The sequence below is a fragment of the Zootoca vivipara genome, chromosome 3, assembly GCF_963506605.1.
Source record: "Zootoca vivipara chromosome 3, rZooViv1.1, whole genome shotgun sequence".
Classification (NCBI taxonomy): domain Eukaryota; kingdom Metazoa; phylum Chordata; class Lepidosauria; order Squamata; family Lacertidae; genus Zootoca; species Zootoca vivipara.
This window is the reverse complement of record NC_083278.1, coordinates 15957305-15974049: the sequence shown is the minus strand read 5'-3', so window position 1 is coordinate 15974049 and position 16745 is coordinate 15957305. Positions and strand designations below refer to the sequence as shown.

General features: G+C 45.1%; 1 protein-coding gene across 1 annotated transcript in view; it reads right to left on the bottom strand.

The window, feature by feature from the left end:
* The window catches only part of VSNL1 (visinin like 1), a 94739-nt gene that overhangs the window by 37951 nt on the left and 40043 nt on the right, over positions 1-16745 (bottom strand). The window contains exon 2 of the mRNA XM_035110040.2: positions 9037-9203. Within this exon, the coding sequence (XP_034965931.1) occupies positions 9037-9198 (162 nt within the window). The 5' untranslated portion in view covers positions 9199-9203. The remainder of the gene's footprint in view (positions 1-9036; positions 9204-16745) is intronic.

Genomic DNA, 16745 nt, shown 5'->3' with positions numbered 1-16745 from the left:
ATGTTCCAATTCAGGCCAGGCAAATTTCTTCAAACTACTGGCCCTCCAATGTGCGTCACATTGCAAGATCAGGCAGCACTGCTCTTCCCCAGTCCTCCCGCATGCAGGTTCTTTTCAGCAGAAGTAGAAATGGGGCCCTGTGCACAGCCTGGGGGAGAGTGGCTGACAAATAACGCAATGTAAGATGCGGGAAGGCCTCTGCCAAAAGCAGCTAAATTGCTTGACTATGTTGAAGCACACTCCGGCACAGTAGTGGCAGCAGGAACGGAATGGGGAATAGTCCTCCTGGCTCCAGGAATGAGCCGCTCGGCAAACTGCTCTCAGTACCGTAGCTTCGGAGGAATAAGGAGTCCTTTTCAGGGATTCAATGAACATGGGGAGCAGGACTGGCAACTCTTGGCCCTGCCCATTACCTCCACAAGGGCCCTGTCTGCACACAGCTCTCCTAGTACACTGGGAAATGAATGGTCTTCCTGGATCACGTGTGTGGGTGTGTATAGGCCTGGGCGATGTAGCGATACATTGCCTGAAACTGGTTTAAAGTTAAAATCATGATAAGATTAGTAGTCTTTATTGTTCGGTTTCTGATCATTGGTTCTCATGGGAAACTTACAGATTCTTGCTTCACACAATTAACTCAAGGAAGTGTCAATTTACTCTTGGCAGAAAGCCAAGGTCTGCCTGGCCTGGCAACAACTCTCTCATTGGTTAATAACCAGCACTGAACTCTGTTATCTAGGAATGCTCGCACAGTTGTTTCTTGTGGGTGTTAGGAGTAGGAGTGCTGCGTATGGTTGGAGAGAGAGTAAGGATTTATTTTGCTTTGCTTTGTATGCAGAAACTCTGCTGGTTTTATTTTCTTTTAATAAATCCTGTAAATAGTTATTCTGCGTCTAGCCGACTAGTCATTTCCACTTCAACTAGCTTCTGCGCTGTGCAGGAAAACTCTGCTACATTTGGGCTAACGCCACTAGAGCTATGCCTGACACTTCAAAATTCTAAGATTTTTTAAAAGATTTGGAAGTATAAAGAGGTTGTAGAAGAGTTTTAGTTGAGTTATTATTATATATTAAGATTTAGTTAAGTGTTGTTACTGTATTGAGTTTTAAGATTTAATTAGAATAGAATTGTATTTTGAGATAATTATAAGAGATTTATAAGACTGATAAATTAGTAAGTGATATAATATGTTTAGCAGATATTGCCCAGCCCTAGATGTGTATGCGTGTAACTCTACTTACGAATGTTTCTACTTACGAATGGAGCTCCGTCCGCCATCTTGGATGCAGTTTAGATAGGATTTTTTCTACTTACGAATTGTAAATAGTCAGATAGCTTATTTCCTTGATGGGAGGGTATTCCACAGGGCTGGTGCCACTACTGAGAAGGCCCTCTGCCTGGTTTCCTGTAACTTCACTTCTCACAGTGAGGGAACCGCCAGAAGGCCCTCAGAGCTGGACCTGTGTCCTGGCTGAATGATGGGAGTAGGGACGCTCCTTCAGGTAGACTGGGCCGAGGCCGTTTGGGGCTTTAAAGGTCAGCACCAACACTTTGAATTGTGCTCAGAAACGTACTGGGAGCCAATGTAGGTATTTCAGGACCAGTCTTGTTATATGGTCTTGGCGGCTACTCCCAGTTACCAGTCTAGCTGCCACATTCTGAACATGAGGGGATCAAATAATAAAGGTAAAAAGGTAAAGGACCCCTGGACAGTTAAGTCCAGTCAAAGGCAACTTACCAGAGGTTCAGAAAACCAACTTGCTCCATTCTGACAAACTTAAGTCTGGCCAGGAGGATAAACAATTATCCTTATCCTGACCACAGAAGATGGTGATCATGCCAAGCTACATTTAGGGTATGTGAACGGATCCGCACATAAGGAACTGTTATTATGAGGTTCAATATGTTGTCTTACAGGAATAAAAGCATTAGGAATAATGGACTCTGTTTCTTTCACTGATGTAACAGTTCAGCAATACGCTCAAGTTAGACCCTTAGTGTTAACACCTCCATATAGCTATTTGGGCTTTTAAATAAATATTTTTAGAAGATAGGCTGAATAATATTCTGTACTTTTCATAAATAGACCTGCGTCTGCCATGGAAATAGCTAGAAACCCCCTAAGCAGGAAGGATTCTATAAAAACATATGAAACAACCCAACCTAATTCACTAGCACTAACCAGAAAAACAGCACATTCACTCCCTTTGTTCTCTCACTTGTAGCTTGAGCAACTTAATTTTCCAGCACGAATGTTTCCCTCACTGTTGTTTTGTCACGCTTGAAATATATAATTAAGAGAGCAAATTTGCACAGCAAGTTCGTTGGAAGAGCTCTGCGGTTCTGTTGGCAAAAAGACGGCAATTCGTGCAAACCCTAATGGAACACAAAGGGAGAAATTTGCTTTCCTTCAGGTTGGAAGGAAAAAAATAAGGCTGATGTCCCAAGGTGCTGGAAATGTTCAATCTAGGATTAGCAGAAACATGACCTGAATCTCAACGGCTGCCTTTCGCAATTACACAAGGTATCTAGACTGATGACTCACAAGGTGTTTGGCTACAGTTTGATGCCACACCAAAACCACTGCATACAGCGTGGCAGAAATCGGTCGTGACGGTGCATAATTGCTCATTGTTGATCTGCCTGGGCTAATGACAGTGGGATATGCATGCCATGGATAGAAAACATTAGAAAAGCGCTTCTTCCAAAGTTGCCTCAAGTGCGGGAGAAGCCACCATGACATGCCTCCACATGCCGGTCAAGTAACTCTTAGAAAAACCCAGGGCCACCCCAAGGAGGTCCTTCGAGGAACCAGTCTTGTGTTTGTGTGGGGAGAAAATGGCTCAGGAATGCCTCCCACATTAACTGAGGCAGGAAGTTCTGACCAGGTTTTTTTTCAGCTGGAACTCTCTGGAACTGAGTTCCGGCACCTTCTCAGGTCGGTGCCATTGCCATTGTAAGAGAACAAGGGAGGTGTTGATGGTGAGTTCTGGCACCTCTTTTTCTAGAAAAAAGGCACTGATTCGGATGTACTGGCGCAATGTAGGAAGTGGTTCTCCTATGCTGCTGAATGCTACACAGCCTCTTTATTGAAGCACACTCTAGGTCAACGTTGTGAAACCTTTAAAGCCTGGGGCAAACCTAGCATCTCTGGGAATCCCACAAGTCATGTAGGAGACTGAGGCCACAGTCCTCTCTTAATATTGCTCCCATCAACTGGCATTCAGTGGCACACTGAATCTGAACCAGACACTGTCGGGTGGATGGGACGACTCCAGAAGAATGAAAAAAGACAGCTCCATTGTAATGTGTGAAACTGACTAGTGAAAACAGCCGGTGACTGCGAATGTTTGGCGAACTCTGCAAAATTCTGACCCATTCATTATGGTACGTGAGGAGCAATGGGAGTTCACCCCATCATGGGGATTCAAACTGCTGACCTTCTGATCGGCAAGCCCAAGAGGCTCAGCACGTTTCTGAGCACAATTCAAAGTGTTGGTGCTGACCTTTAAAGCCCTAAATGGCCTCGACCGAGTATACCTGAAGGAGCATCTCCACCCCCATCGTTCTGCCCGGACACTGAGGTCCAGTGCCGAGGGCCGTTCTGGTGGTTCCCTCGCTGTGAGAAGTGAAGTTACAGGGAACTAGGCAGAGAGCCTTCTAAGTAGTGGCAGCCTCCCTGTGGAACACCCTCCCATCAGATGTCAAAGAGAAAAACAGTTACCATATTTGTAGAAGACAACTGAAGGCAACCCTGTTTAGGGAAGTTTTTAATGTTTGATGTTTCATCGTGTTTTTTATATTCTGTTGGGAGCTGCCCAGTGTGGCTGGGGAAACCCACCCAGATGTAATAATCCTGACACGGGAGGAAGTATCACTGTCTGCGAATATTCTGCCCCCCTTTGCGAACACCTCTAACCCATACAAAAAATCTGAACTGTTAGGAAATGAAGATATGAGATGTTGGAGGGCCTGCCCGCAGTTCTTGCCCCGTGGGAAGATTTGGGCCTAGATATGAATCATTTTAGCAAGCGTGGCAGGAGGCACAACACATTCCTGGCTCCCGTAAGAGTCGCGAGGTCACAAGCAACGGTTGTTGCCTACTATGCAAGGGAGTGTTTGGCGCAACACCCTCTTTTCATAGTGCAAGTGTGGAGGAGGTGTATTCATAGTGACAACAGAAGCGTTACAGGAAGCTGAGTAAAGGCAATACAAAATGTTGCATTGCCAACAATGCATCCTTTATGAGAAAATGCTGGGTTGTAAGAACTCAAATTACCTTTTTTTGCTACATAACAGCACTCTCAGAGATTCAGTAGCAAACTCCCAGTGAAAAGGCTCACGGCTTGATTAACTTTGTGTTCCCTTTGGGTGTAACCGAACCAGTGTGAGGCACATTTAAGTTGTGTTGAGTTGAACAGGAAAGCACAATCTTCACCCTGACTTTAGTTTTGAAGGATTGCTTGGTTTTTTGTTTTTTGTTTTTTCACATGTGCTGTCTTTTAGTTGTCGGATTGGGGCCAAAGGAAACCCAGATTAAAATCCCCATTTGCTATGAAGCTCACAGGGTGATTGTGGGTGTTGTCAGTTTAACTTATCCCTTAACAAAACTGGCATAATTTTTATTATGAAAGCACGTATTATGGGGAGCAGGCTTTCAATGCTCCCAACCCCTTCATCTCTCCAGCTTCATATTGGATGAGTAAGTACATCGTTCTCATGCATACCATGTACACAATTGCAACAGTATATGGGCAGAGGTAAAGGTAAAGGACCCTTGGACAGTTAAGGCCAGTCAAAGGTGACTAGGGGGTTGTGGTGCTCATCTCTCTTTTAAGCCGAGGGAGCTGGCGTTTGTCCACAGACAGCTTTCCAAGTCATGTGGCCAGCGTGACTAAACCGCTTTTGGCGCAACGAAACGCCATGATGGAAACTAGAGCGCACAGAAACGCCATTTACTTTCACACTGCAGAGGTACCTATTTATCTACTTGCAATGGTGTGCTTTCAAACTGCTAGGTTAGCAGGAGCTGGGACAGAGCAACAGGAGCTCATCCCGTCGCAGGGATTCAAACCGCCGACCTTCTGATTGGCAAGCCCAAGAGGCTCAGTGGTTTAGACCACAGCACCACCCAGATCCCTATATGGGCAGAGACAGCTATGTGACTCAAAGGGAGATGTATCTTGCCTAGTAATGGGCAGTGGGGCTCTCCCAGCTTCCCAACATAATGAGCTGCTGGTGTCTACCAAGAGGGAGAAAAGCTGGGCGTTGGACCATTAGAGCAGCAGCTGGAGCTGCCTGCACCTCATCCACTCCCACTCTCATTAAGCATCAGCAGCCCACTATGTTGGGAAACTAGGAGAGGAACAAAACCCACACCCATGTCATCTCACCAGCTGCTACTGATCTTGCCATAAAGATGGGAGTTGAGTTTTAGAGCCACTGTCTAGAGCAGGGATGGGGAACCTGAAAGTGTCTAGATGTTGTAACTCAGCCCCACCAGCCATTTGTGGGACTCAGCTACATTAGTCAAGATGAAACAGTGTTGTGAATGTGTTATAAACATGCAACACCAGGTGGCACCAGAGAGCAAAAGGAAATTTATAAGCTGTTTTCCCTAGCGGGTTTTTCTTTTGTTATAACAATTTAATTTCTGACTTATTTATAGCTGTAGATCCACCCATCATCAGGAATAATGGACACATCTGGGAGGGACATAGGTCTATTCTTGGTCTGGAACTCCAGTCCTCTTCTGAGTTCCTATTACCTACTGAAAGGGCAACTTGCACAAAGGTCATAAATTTAATGTGTCATTTGTTTGTTTGTTTATTGATTCATTTTAAAAACTATTCGTTTGAAACACTGTCAATCAGCCAGTGGATAGATAAGTATATTTTTAAAAAGCTTACAAGGGATTTTGCACATCCCACACATCCAACGTGGCATTTGAGGAGGGGGACAAGTTATTGGAATTATGAAACACCTACCTACTTGCATCACGGAAATATTTTGAAGACAGACAAAATGCTTGTTGGTCTGGTTTAGTCTATGCCATTCAAAAAAGGCAGGCCAGGAAAAGGCAAGGACATGGATTGCTATCAAACAATGTGAAAAACAAGCCCAAGAGGACACTGAGTGGCCTTCAGCAAACTGTTTAAAAGGATGGCATAAAGATTCATAAAGGGAGCTCTATGGAGTGCAGCTTCAGGGATATTTGAAGAGAAGACACAACAAGTGATAAGACACATGTGTAGAAAGGTCAGATCCTACATACCCCCAGGAGAAGTTGTTAACATTAAATAGAGTTTATGAAATGTTTAAGCAAGTGTCTAAAGATACGTTCAGATCAACCTCCCCCTGAGACGTTTGCAAGCTTTAATTGCTGACAGTCTATCAAACGTTATCATGAACCTCAGAAAAACAGTCCCAACTATATCTCTAATCCATGATACAGAACCAAGCGTTTAGCGTAGCTCTCATTTCCAGCTCTCAAAGCAGTCAGGGGGAAATGGTTAGATTGGCAGCTAAGCTTGGTCTCTTCTCTGTGGTCTTCAGGGGCCTACCAAAAAATTCAGGAACATGGTTCTCCATAAGCTGCAATATTACCACCCTCTCAGGAGTACAGTAGCTTTCTGAGGCTAATCTTATTTAGAGTCTCCTAGGGGAACCTTATTTCAGCCAAGCTATCCTTGATTGCCCTGTCATAACGCACTTCACTGCAAAACTCTAGTCTAACTTCAACTTTGCTCCTAGCATTTGCTCAGGTTTTCTTCCACACTGCAGTCAAATGTCCCAACTCCAACCATGATCTTTGGTTGGAATTAAGTGTAACCAAATAGTCTTATCGGTCTTCCGTGATGGTCAGTGTTAAATCTGTTGCGGCAAAGCTACAAAGAGTCTGCTGGCAACCTAAAGACGGACAGAACTAAACAGTATCTGCTTTTATTTTATGCCACATTTGTTATTATTCTTATGTTATAAATAAATAAATGTAAATAATATGTATATGTAAATGTATATGTAAATAATAAAGAAGATGAACCCATTTTATTACCACATAAGATTTTGCCAGTTAGAGCCCAAATAATAATAATAATAATAATAATAATAATAATAATAATAATAATATATTATTTATACCCTGCCCATCTGGCTGGGATTCCCCAGCCACTCTGGGCGGCTTACAACAGAAAAATAAAATAAAATAATATATTAAACATTAAAAGCCTCCCTAAACAGGGCTGCCTTCAGATGTCTTCTAAAAATCTGGTAGCTGTTTTTTTCTTTGACATCTGATGGGAGGGTGTTCCACAGGACGGGCGCCACCACCAAGAAGGCCCTCTGCCTGGTTCCCTGCAACTTGGCTTCTTGCAACGAGGGAACCGCCAGAAGGCCCTCGGTACCGGACCTCAGTGTCCGGGCAGAATGATGGGGGTGGAGACGCTCCTTCAGGTATACTGGACCGAGGCACATCAGCAGCTCATTCTTCAACAAGTCGCTTTGTCTTTAAGATGCCACAAAGCTCTTTGTATCTGATGCAACAGACTAACTCTGCGGAGTTTGCTACCATGACTTGGTCATGCTGGTTGGGGCTTATGGGAAATTGAGGCCTCCAAAACAGGTTTAAGGGTTCTCTATTTCAGTGCTTCCCACACTTGGGTCACCAGCTGTTTTGGGACTTCAACTGCCATCATCCCTAGCTAGCACGACCAGCAGTCAGGGATGGTGGGAATTGGAGTCCAAAAACAGCTGGAGACCCAAGTTTGGGAAACAGTGAAATAGATCATTATAAAACCTGGATTTTCCACCTAGCGCCATATGCTCGTGAGCCTCAATACGACGGCAGGATATCATAGCTCAAACAAGACTTAACAGGAGATAGCCTCGATGTAGAGAATTGATAGGTTTGCGCTTCCCATTTTAAAAAATAAAATAAGTGGAGATGTGCATTTCAATAATGGCAGGAGAGTGAACAAACTTGAGGGGTAGGGAGGCAACAAAGCATTCCCAAAATGGGGGAAGGTGTGTTGTGTGTGTACTGTCACCATGTAAAAAAGGGCACAACACAAGTTGTTGGGCACTCGAGTGGCACAGCTGCTAAAGAATTTGAAATCCAACACACAAAGGTCACAAAACGGCACGGCGCGTGCAGACGCCAACTTTTGTCACTCATCACGAATGATGTCCAAGGTGCTATTGAAGAAGTGCTAATGTCAGCTGGGCACATTGGCTGAAGAGTTCACCGTGTTAACTCTTAGGAACAAGAGGGCAACAGGCAGTAGAACCACAGGAAGACAATTCCCTTCCGGAAAGCCAAATGTTGCGAGGGCAGAGCTTTCCAAACTGTGTGTTTCCAAACACGTTAGTGTGTCAGCTGCAGTGTATGAACGCTTGCCACACTCCTTCCGGGGATGGAAAATGGTTACTTTAAAATAGATAGATAAATAAATAAATAAAAATGAAGGACCCCTGGGTGGTTAAGTCCAGTCAAAGGCGGCAATGGGGTGCAGTGCTCATCTCGCTTTCAGGCCAAGGGAGCCAGCGTTTGTCCACAGACAACTTTCCAGGTCATGTGGCCAGCATGACTAAACTGCTTCTGGCACAACGGAACACCGTGACGGAAACCAGAGCGCACAGAAACGCCATTTACCTTCCCACAACAGCAGTACCTATTTATCTACTTGCACTGGCCAGTGGCAGAGGAAGAGGAGTGCGGGGGGAGCCATTGTGGCTGCCCTCCTGCCCGCGCTGGGTGCCCCGCCCCTGCAGGCGACGTGCCCCACCCCAGAATGCGCACCAGCCCCGCCCCGCCTGCTCTCCGCGCCCCGGTGCCGGAGCATGAAGCTCCGCCACTGGCACTGGCGTGCTTTCAAACTGCTAGGTTGGCAGGAGCTGAGACGGAGCAACGGGAGCTCACCCCGTCGCAGGGATTCGAACCGCTGACCTTCTGATCGGCAAGGTATTCAGTCACACCTTGCAGTGTCACTTTGAGAGTATCCACGCAGAAAGAAAGGAAGAAAGAAGAAACCAACTTACCTTTACATAAAGCTGCTGGAACTCCTCAAGGTTCAGTCTCCCACTAGGGCAATCCTTTAGAAACCCTTTGTACCACTGTTTGAGTTCATGCTCATTAAACTCTGTGCTTTTCACCAGATCCTCCATTACTTCAGGAGCCAGTTTGCTATTCTGTTTCCCCATTATGCCTGCAAAAGGAAAATGCGAAAGCAAAAAAGATGATCAGTTCTCCATCCCAAGGGCTGCCCAAGATGGTTCACATTAAGTCATCGGCATTGTTTTGGAGTTCAGTACAACTGAACGGAATTGGAATACCTTTTCTCCAAGCTACCTTTGGAATCAATCCCACGGTTGTTTTTATCTCCACATGTGGTGATGGGCAGGCATACAAATGCCTCCCACTCCTTGGAAAAGGAAATCTGTGTCATGCTGAGGAAAATCAGCACAGTGGGCGAGATCCTGGCACCAACACTTTCCTGTCACTTTTGCGGTCAGTTGTTGTGCACGGTGGTCAGAGATACCGTTGTGCTGCTATCTGATTCTGACTACATACATAGTTTGCCTTGAACAGTTGCAAACGTTTAGTTATAATATATAATACCAAAGTGCCTTTAACAGGCGTCTAACAGATTGAGGTTGAATCCTGACAAGACAGAAGTACTGGGAGACAGGAGGCGGGCAGGTGTGGAGGACTCCCTGGTCCTAAATGGGGTAACTGTGCCCCTGAAGGACCAGGTGCACAGCCTGGGAGTCATTCTGGACTCACAGCTGTCCATGGAGGCGCAGGTCAATTCTGTGTCCAGGGCAGTTGTTTATCAGCTCCATCTGGTACGCAGGCTGAGACTCTACCTCCCTGCAGACTGTCTCGCCAGAGTGGTGCATGCTCTGGTTATCTCCCGCTTGGACTACTGCAATGCGCTCTACGTGGGGCTACCTTTGAAGGTGACCCGGAAACTACAATTAATCCAGAATGAGGCAGCTGGACTGGTGACTGGGAGCGGCCGTCGAGACCACATAACACCGGTCTTGAAAGATCTACATTGGCTCCCAGTACGTTTCCGAGCACAGTTCAAAGTGTTGGTGCTGACCTTTAAAGCCCTAAATGGCCTCGGTCCAGTATACCTGAAGGAGCGTCTCCACCCCCATCGTTCTGCCCGGACACTGAGTTCCAGTACCGAGGGCCTTCTGGCGGTTCCCTCGTTGCGAGAAGCCAAGTTATAGGGAACCAGGCAGAGGGCCTTCTCAGTAGTGGCGCCCGCCCTGTGGAACGCCCTCCCACCAGATGTCAAAGAGAAAAACAGCTACCAGATTTTTAGAAGACATCTGAAGGTTTACGGAGGCTTTTAATGTTTAATAGATTATTTTATTTCATTTTTCTGTTGGAAGCCGCCCAGAGTGGCTGGGGAAACCCAGCCAGATGGGCGGGGTATAAATAATAAAATTATTATTATTATAACTATTATTATTATTATCATTATCATTATTATCATCATCATATGGGTTGACTCACTCCTCCATCAAAACAATCATATTAATGAGGCAGCTACTTCCTCCAGCTTGACCCATTCCAAATGGTCTGGCATGTTCAAGTAGACTTTTATGTATGTATATAAGCCAAGAATCTCTTGAAATTTACAGTAGTATTTCATATACAAGCCTTCCTTAAAAATCCTTAAAATGGGGAGGGAGCTGTAATCTTCTGGACTCATTCCCTTGTATTTGTTGGTTCAGTAAAACTGAGCTATTATCTGCCTTGTTCTACTTGATGCAGAGAATTCTGTAATAACCCTTTATCCTAATTATACCCCTTCAGCCTTCATCTTCTTCCCAAAAGCTACTTCTTTGATTAGCAAAACTACATTGTTAATTACAATCCAAACTACGCACAACATTTCTGAACAGCTATCAAGTGTAAATCAAGGGCTTCTGGCTGTAGATCTAATTAAGAAGAGTAAAGAAAACTGTAATTCTTGGATTACGGTATCTAGTTTGCCACAAAACGGATCCTAACACCTTCCAAGGCTTTGCTGTTCTTTATTACTGCAATGGATACATTCAGTTTCAGGACGTGTACTCACTAACTAACCCTGTTCCTGATAACCATACATTTTCATTTTTTTTAAAGAAAAACAACAACTATGATATACTGTAATAATGGTTTGCTAAACATGTCTCTCTCCCAGATAATACCCAGCATTATACATTAGGAGAACACAGCCACACATACACAATCACTGGGATAGAGAACATAATCATTGGGGCGCAGCTGCTCTTTGAGAATTTGTTGTGGGATCAGCAGTTTTGCTGCCCATCTAGGGGACTATTTGCTTCCACTGTATTTTGCCAGTCATAGTGTAAAAAGAACAGATATTACCAAAATACCATTGGGCCACTTTCATGCCATGCATCACTTGGGAAGACAGGCGAACAAATGCCAGTGTACTGGAAGAAGCAAAGATCACCAGTGTCAAAGCAATGATTCTTCAACATCAACTTTGCTGGACTGGTCATGTTGTTAGGATGCCTGGTTATCGTCTCCCAAAGCTATTCCGAACTTAAAAATGGAAAGCGTAACGCTGGTGGTCAACAAAAGAGATTTAAAGACTCTCTCAAGGCAAATCTATTTTAAAAAAATGTAGTATAAATGCCAACAATTGTGAAACACTGGCCTGCGAGTGCTCAACTTGGAGAACAGCCTTTACCAAAGGTGCCATGGGCTGTGAAGACGCTTGAACTCAGGACAAAAGGGAGAAATGTCCTAAGTGGAAGGCACGCTTGGCAAACCCTCACTGTGATCAACTCCCACCCAGAAACCAACGTCCCCACTGTGGAAGGACGTGAGGATCCAGAATTGGACTCCACAGTCATTTACGGACTCACTGTTAAGACCGTGTTCATGGAAGACAATCTTACTTGGCTACGAGTGAAGAGAAAGTACTGTGACACCACTTCAGTCATGGCTTCTGCCCAAAGAATTCTGGGAGCTGTAGTTTGTTAAGGGTGCTGAGAGTTATTATTCTCCTCCCAGAGTTACAATTCCTAGAGTTCCTAGGGAAGAGGGACCGACTGTTAAACTACTCTGGAAATTGTAGCTCTGTGAGAGGGACAGGGGTCTTCTAACAAACTCTCAGCACCCTTAAATTACAATTTCCATAATTCTTTGGGGAAAGCCACAAATAGGTGAAGCAATATCACAGCATAGTCCTTAGTGCTCTGCGCCTGCAATTCTATACATAATTACTTCGAGAGTAAGCCACACTGACCACAATGGAACCTAAATCTGAGGAGTTATAAAAAACCGTAAGAAAATCTGATAAAGCCTAACTTTAATATCATTACAGATATGAGGCCAAATATAGGGTTGCCATATTCCCCAAAGTGAAAATCTGGACAGAGTTGTTGAGCTTTTTCGGAGAGAATTTATATATATACAGTGCTTTTTTTTCTGGGGGAACGCAGGTGGACACATACCCTTAAACATTTTGTGAATCCATGTTTGGCATCATTGAGGGGCAGTATTTCAACATGAGTAGGAAAATGAGAGTACCCCTAAAAATTTTTTTAAAGCAGTGTGTGTGTGTGTATGTATGTATGTATGTATGTATGTATGTATGTATGTATGTATGTTTACCCCCCTTGCCATACATCCAGGTTTTCCAGGGCATTTTGACAATTTCATGAAAATCCACCCAGATGCCAAAATGCTGCCCATTTCCCGGATGTGTCCAAGAAAATCGGGACGGATGGCAGCCCTACCAATTAGTGACATCCTCATTTATATTAGGCCAGTGTGTTTAGCTTCAGCCCCAAACCTGATAATAAAACAAAGGAGTTCAATCCAAGGTCATTCCAACCAACAGGAATCTTGGAATTGGTTTCAATAGAGTTAGGTTTTGCAACTTAAGAGCCCCACTTTGTTGACATTGCATGGACCTGTTGTCTTACACCAACTTTCTAAACGAAATTGAGCATCCTGCTGAGAACATCCCAGCTGAGCACATCTGCTTAGAGATGTGGATCATAGCAGCGGAGATAAACCGCCTTGCATTGTTTTGTATTGTTTCTGGCACCATCTTTTCAAGTTGTGTATCTGAGAGGTTACCCACCCTATATTAGTCATAGAGAGCCAGCCATAAAAACCTGCCTGCATTGTAACTGGATGGAACTACCCAACCAGTTGACCCTGCGTTTTGCAACATAAACAGAGAGGAAATGGGCCAGATATGTGCAGAATCCTGTGCAGGGCGATAATAGGCCAATTTCCGTGTTATTTTTTCAGGAGTAAGTTTAAACAAATCCCCTGCTGCGCCCTGGTAATAGCTGCAACTCCTGACAAACCTCTGCATTGTTCCTTTCTTCTCGGGCTTCTTTTGACACTGCCTTTCGTCTTAGTCATGCCAGCAGGAAAAGCAGAGGGAAGCAGCACAAAGCTGTCAAATCCCTGTCACGTGTTTCACCCTTTCATATATAATTCTTGGTTCACAGTAGGGGGAGAGATTAATGTAAAACTTCATCCTCGCCCTCACGCTGACGGAGCAAAATCTCACCCGCAAAATAAAATAAAATAAAATGGCTGAATAGAACAGTTGCCAGAAAGTTCCACGAAGATTGAGCGTTAACAGGCTCCCAACCGGAGAAAGCAACAGAAATATTACATGGCGCTCCAACCAAAGCTATCATCAGGAACTCCTTGCAAGGTTATGCTATTCACAGGGGATGTAAAGAACTTTAGCACATATTTAGAGAACGTCCGTACAACAAACTACAAAGTAACACACCCACACAATTATTAATTGGAAATAAATCTACTGTTTCCTTCTTTCTCATCAATGAGAAGAAATTAGTTAATTTAATCAACTTATACACCCAAGTTTCCCAAATTTGGGTCTCCAGTTGGACTACAACTCCCATTATCCCCAGCTTGCAGGATCAGTGGTCAGGGATGATGGGAATTGTAGTACAACAGCAGCTGGAGACCCAAGTTTTCGAATCCCTGTTATAGACTGACGCAGACAGAGTGAAAACCTTAAAATCGCAAGTCTAGAATGTAAAGCAAATGAAAAAAACCACCACCGACAAAAAGACAGAATCAGAATACTAAAACAAAATACGGAGCAGAGCAACCTAAATATAAATAGCCAAGGAATGCCTGAACAAACCAGTATATTTTTAATCAAAAACACACCACAGTTTATGCCTTTTGGATTGTATGGAGGGTGCCAATGGTTGGTGCCACTGCACCAGCAGTTTCCAGTTTGTTCAATGCCTCGGTTGCTCAAAAACCAAGGCCCTAAACAGATGAGATTTCTTCTGTATTCAGTTACTTAATTCATCAAGATCAATTACATGACAGGAGTTCACCAGGGCATGTACTACTCGGGCGAGAGAGTGCGCAAGCAGGTAGGGTCTCAGCCGCATACCAGATGGAGCTGGTAGACAGCCGCCCTGGACACCAGATTAACCTGCGCCTCCATAGCTTTTTGGCTGGCACTCTGAGCAGAATATTCTGGCGAGAAGGCGACATTTGTGACAGTGTCAGGAGTTACAGATCTGTCAGGTTTTCAGCACCCTGAGTAGCACCAGTATGGAGACACACCCAAAGCAAAAATGTAAACCCTGTACTGTACCAGCATGCAGAGTTTAGGCACAGTATTTATTTGTCACAAACTAGTTTCCTATAGTGGCGCTCGCCTGGATATGGCATGGCACAGATTGTGTGTTTACACCAGAAAGAGCATTCAAGGTGGGATAATAGATAAAAGGTTAAGGTAAAGGACCCCTGGACAGTTAAGTCCAGTCAAAGGCAACCAAGGGGTTGCGGCACTCGTCTCGCTTTAAGGCTGAGGGAACCGGCGTTTGTCCACAGGCAGCTTTCAGGGTCATGTGGCCAGCATGATTCAACCACTTCTGGTACAACGGGACACCGTGATGAAAAAAAAGAGCGCACGGGAAACACCATTTACCTTCCCGCCACAGCAGTACCTACTTATCTACTTGCGCTGATATGCTTTCGAACTGCTAGGTTGGCAGGAGCCAGGAGAGAGCAATGGGAGCTCACCCCATCGCACGAATTCAAAACACTGACCTTTGGATCGGCAAGCCCAAGAGGCTCAGTGGTTTAGATCACAGCACCACCCGCATCCCTGTTTACGTCAATACAGATTGTTTTCCAGACAGCATTGATATGGTGATCCTTAGAAGAAAATACAGGACAGACTACCACGATAATACAATAAACAGAATCTGTAGCACAGTATTTATAGTATTTAAACAGCTTGGGACTGCAATACACCTCTAGGACCACCTCTTTCCATATGAACCTACCTGGACCCTGAGATCATCTTCTGATGCCCTCCTTCATGTGCCTCCTTCTAGATAGGTCCAGAGGGTGGCAACACGAGAACAGGCCTTCTCTACAACTGACTGAGGCTGGAAACCCTGCTTAAGAAAGCTGGAGCCAGCTGGTTCTCATCAGCAGCAAAAAGGCTGAACAGCAGCAGGTGAGGTCACTTCACCTTCTGCTCCTTCAGGCTGCTGCGCAGCAGGTGAAGCCAACTCCTGGCCCTTGACACCCTTGTGCAGCTTTTAAAAATGTAACAGTGGCAGGCAATCTGAGCCACACACAACCACCTTAGCTGCAGCAGGAATGGCGGAGAGTGTGGTCTCTCTTATAACTTCCACGCAGGAAGGAGGTAGCCAGCGCTTCTCAACGAAAACACTCCCCTCCTTGCTTCCCAGTTCACCTTTCCGCAGGGTAAAGTCCAGTTGCACAACATCTGCGGCAACTATAGGACTCAAAACACTTAACAGCACCCATTTGTCCAATCCTCACAACCTTGGGCGCAAGGCAGGAAGGGGTGATCTTTGTCCGGATCATGCTTGGGGAAGGCTGGATGAACCTCTCCGTGGACTGAAGATCCAGGGACAATCATGACCCCCTGTATCCCAGCTGGTTGCCCAGGAAAGTATAAAGACAAGGAAAAGTTTCTTACGGTTCTTTATTTATTCTAAACTTTACAGAGAGAAACTATAGAGCCCAGCCTCTTGGATAATGGTGTTGCCCTGAGTGAATCTCCACCCCCCCTCCCACTTCCTCATTCATCCTCATCCTCATCATCATCATCATCACCATCATCATCATCATCATCTCCTCTATGGGTGCTCCTATGTGCCCTCTGTCTTTGAGCTCTTAGCTCTCCTACTTTTAAGGCTTGCCAGGTTTTGGGAGATGGAGGGTCTGGAATGCTTTCTAGTGACAACATGTCAGCCAGCTGCTGCTCTGGCTTTGCCTGCTCCTCCTCTCCCATGATTTCCCAACTTTCCCCCTCGTCTGCCTCTGAGCTGTGACCTCCCTCAAACCCCTGTTGTAAATCTATACTGTCTTCCTCTTCCTCCCCCCTGGAAGGGTCAGAATGGTGAGGCAGTCGCCACCACTCCTCCTCCTCTGCCCAGCCCCTGACATTCCCCAACTCCTGTAGTTAAGCCAGGCATAGTCAACCTTCGGCCCTCCAGATGTTTTGGACTACAATTCCCATCATCCCTGAGCACTGGTCCTGTTAGCTAAGGAACATGGGAGTTGTAGGCCAAAACACCAGGAGGGCTGAAGGTTGCCTATGCCTGAGTTAAGCAAAGAAAAAAATAGACCTAGCTGCACATTTAGTATAAAATGTGTCATTTGACCCTATGGGTGCCATCTTCAAGTAATGTGCTACCCATGCCTCCTCTTCCTA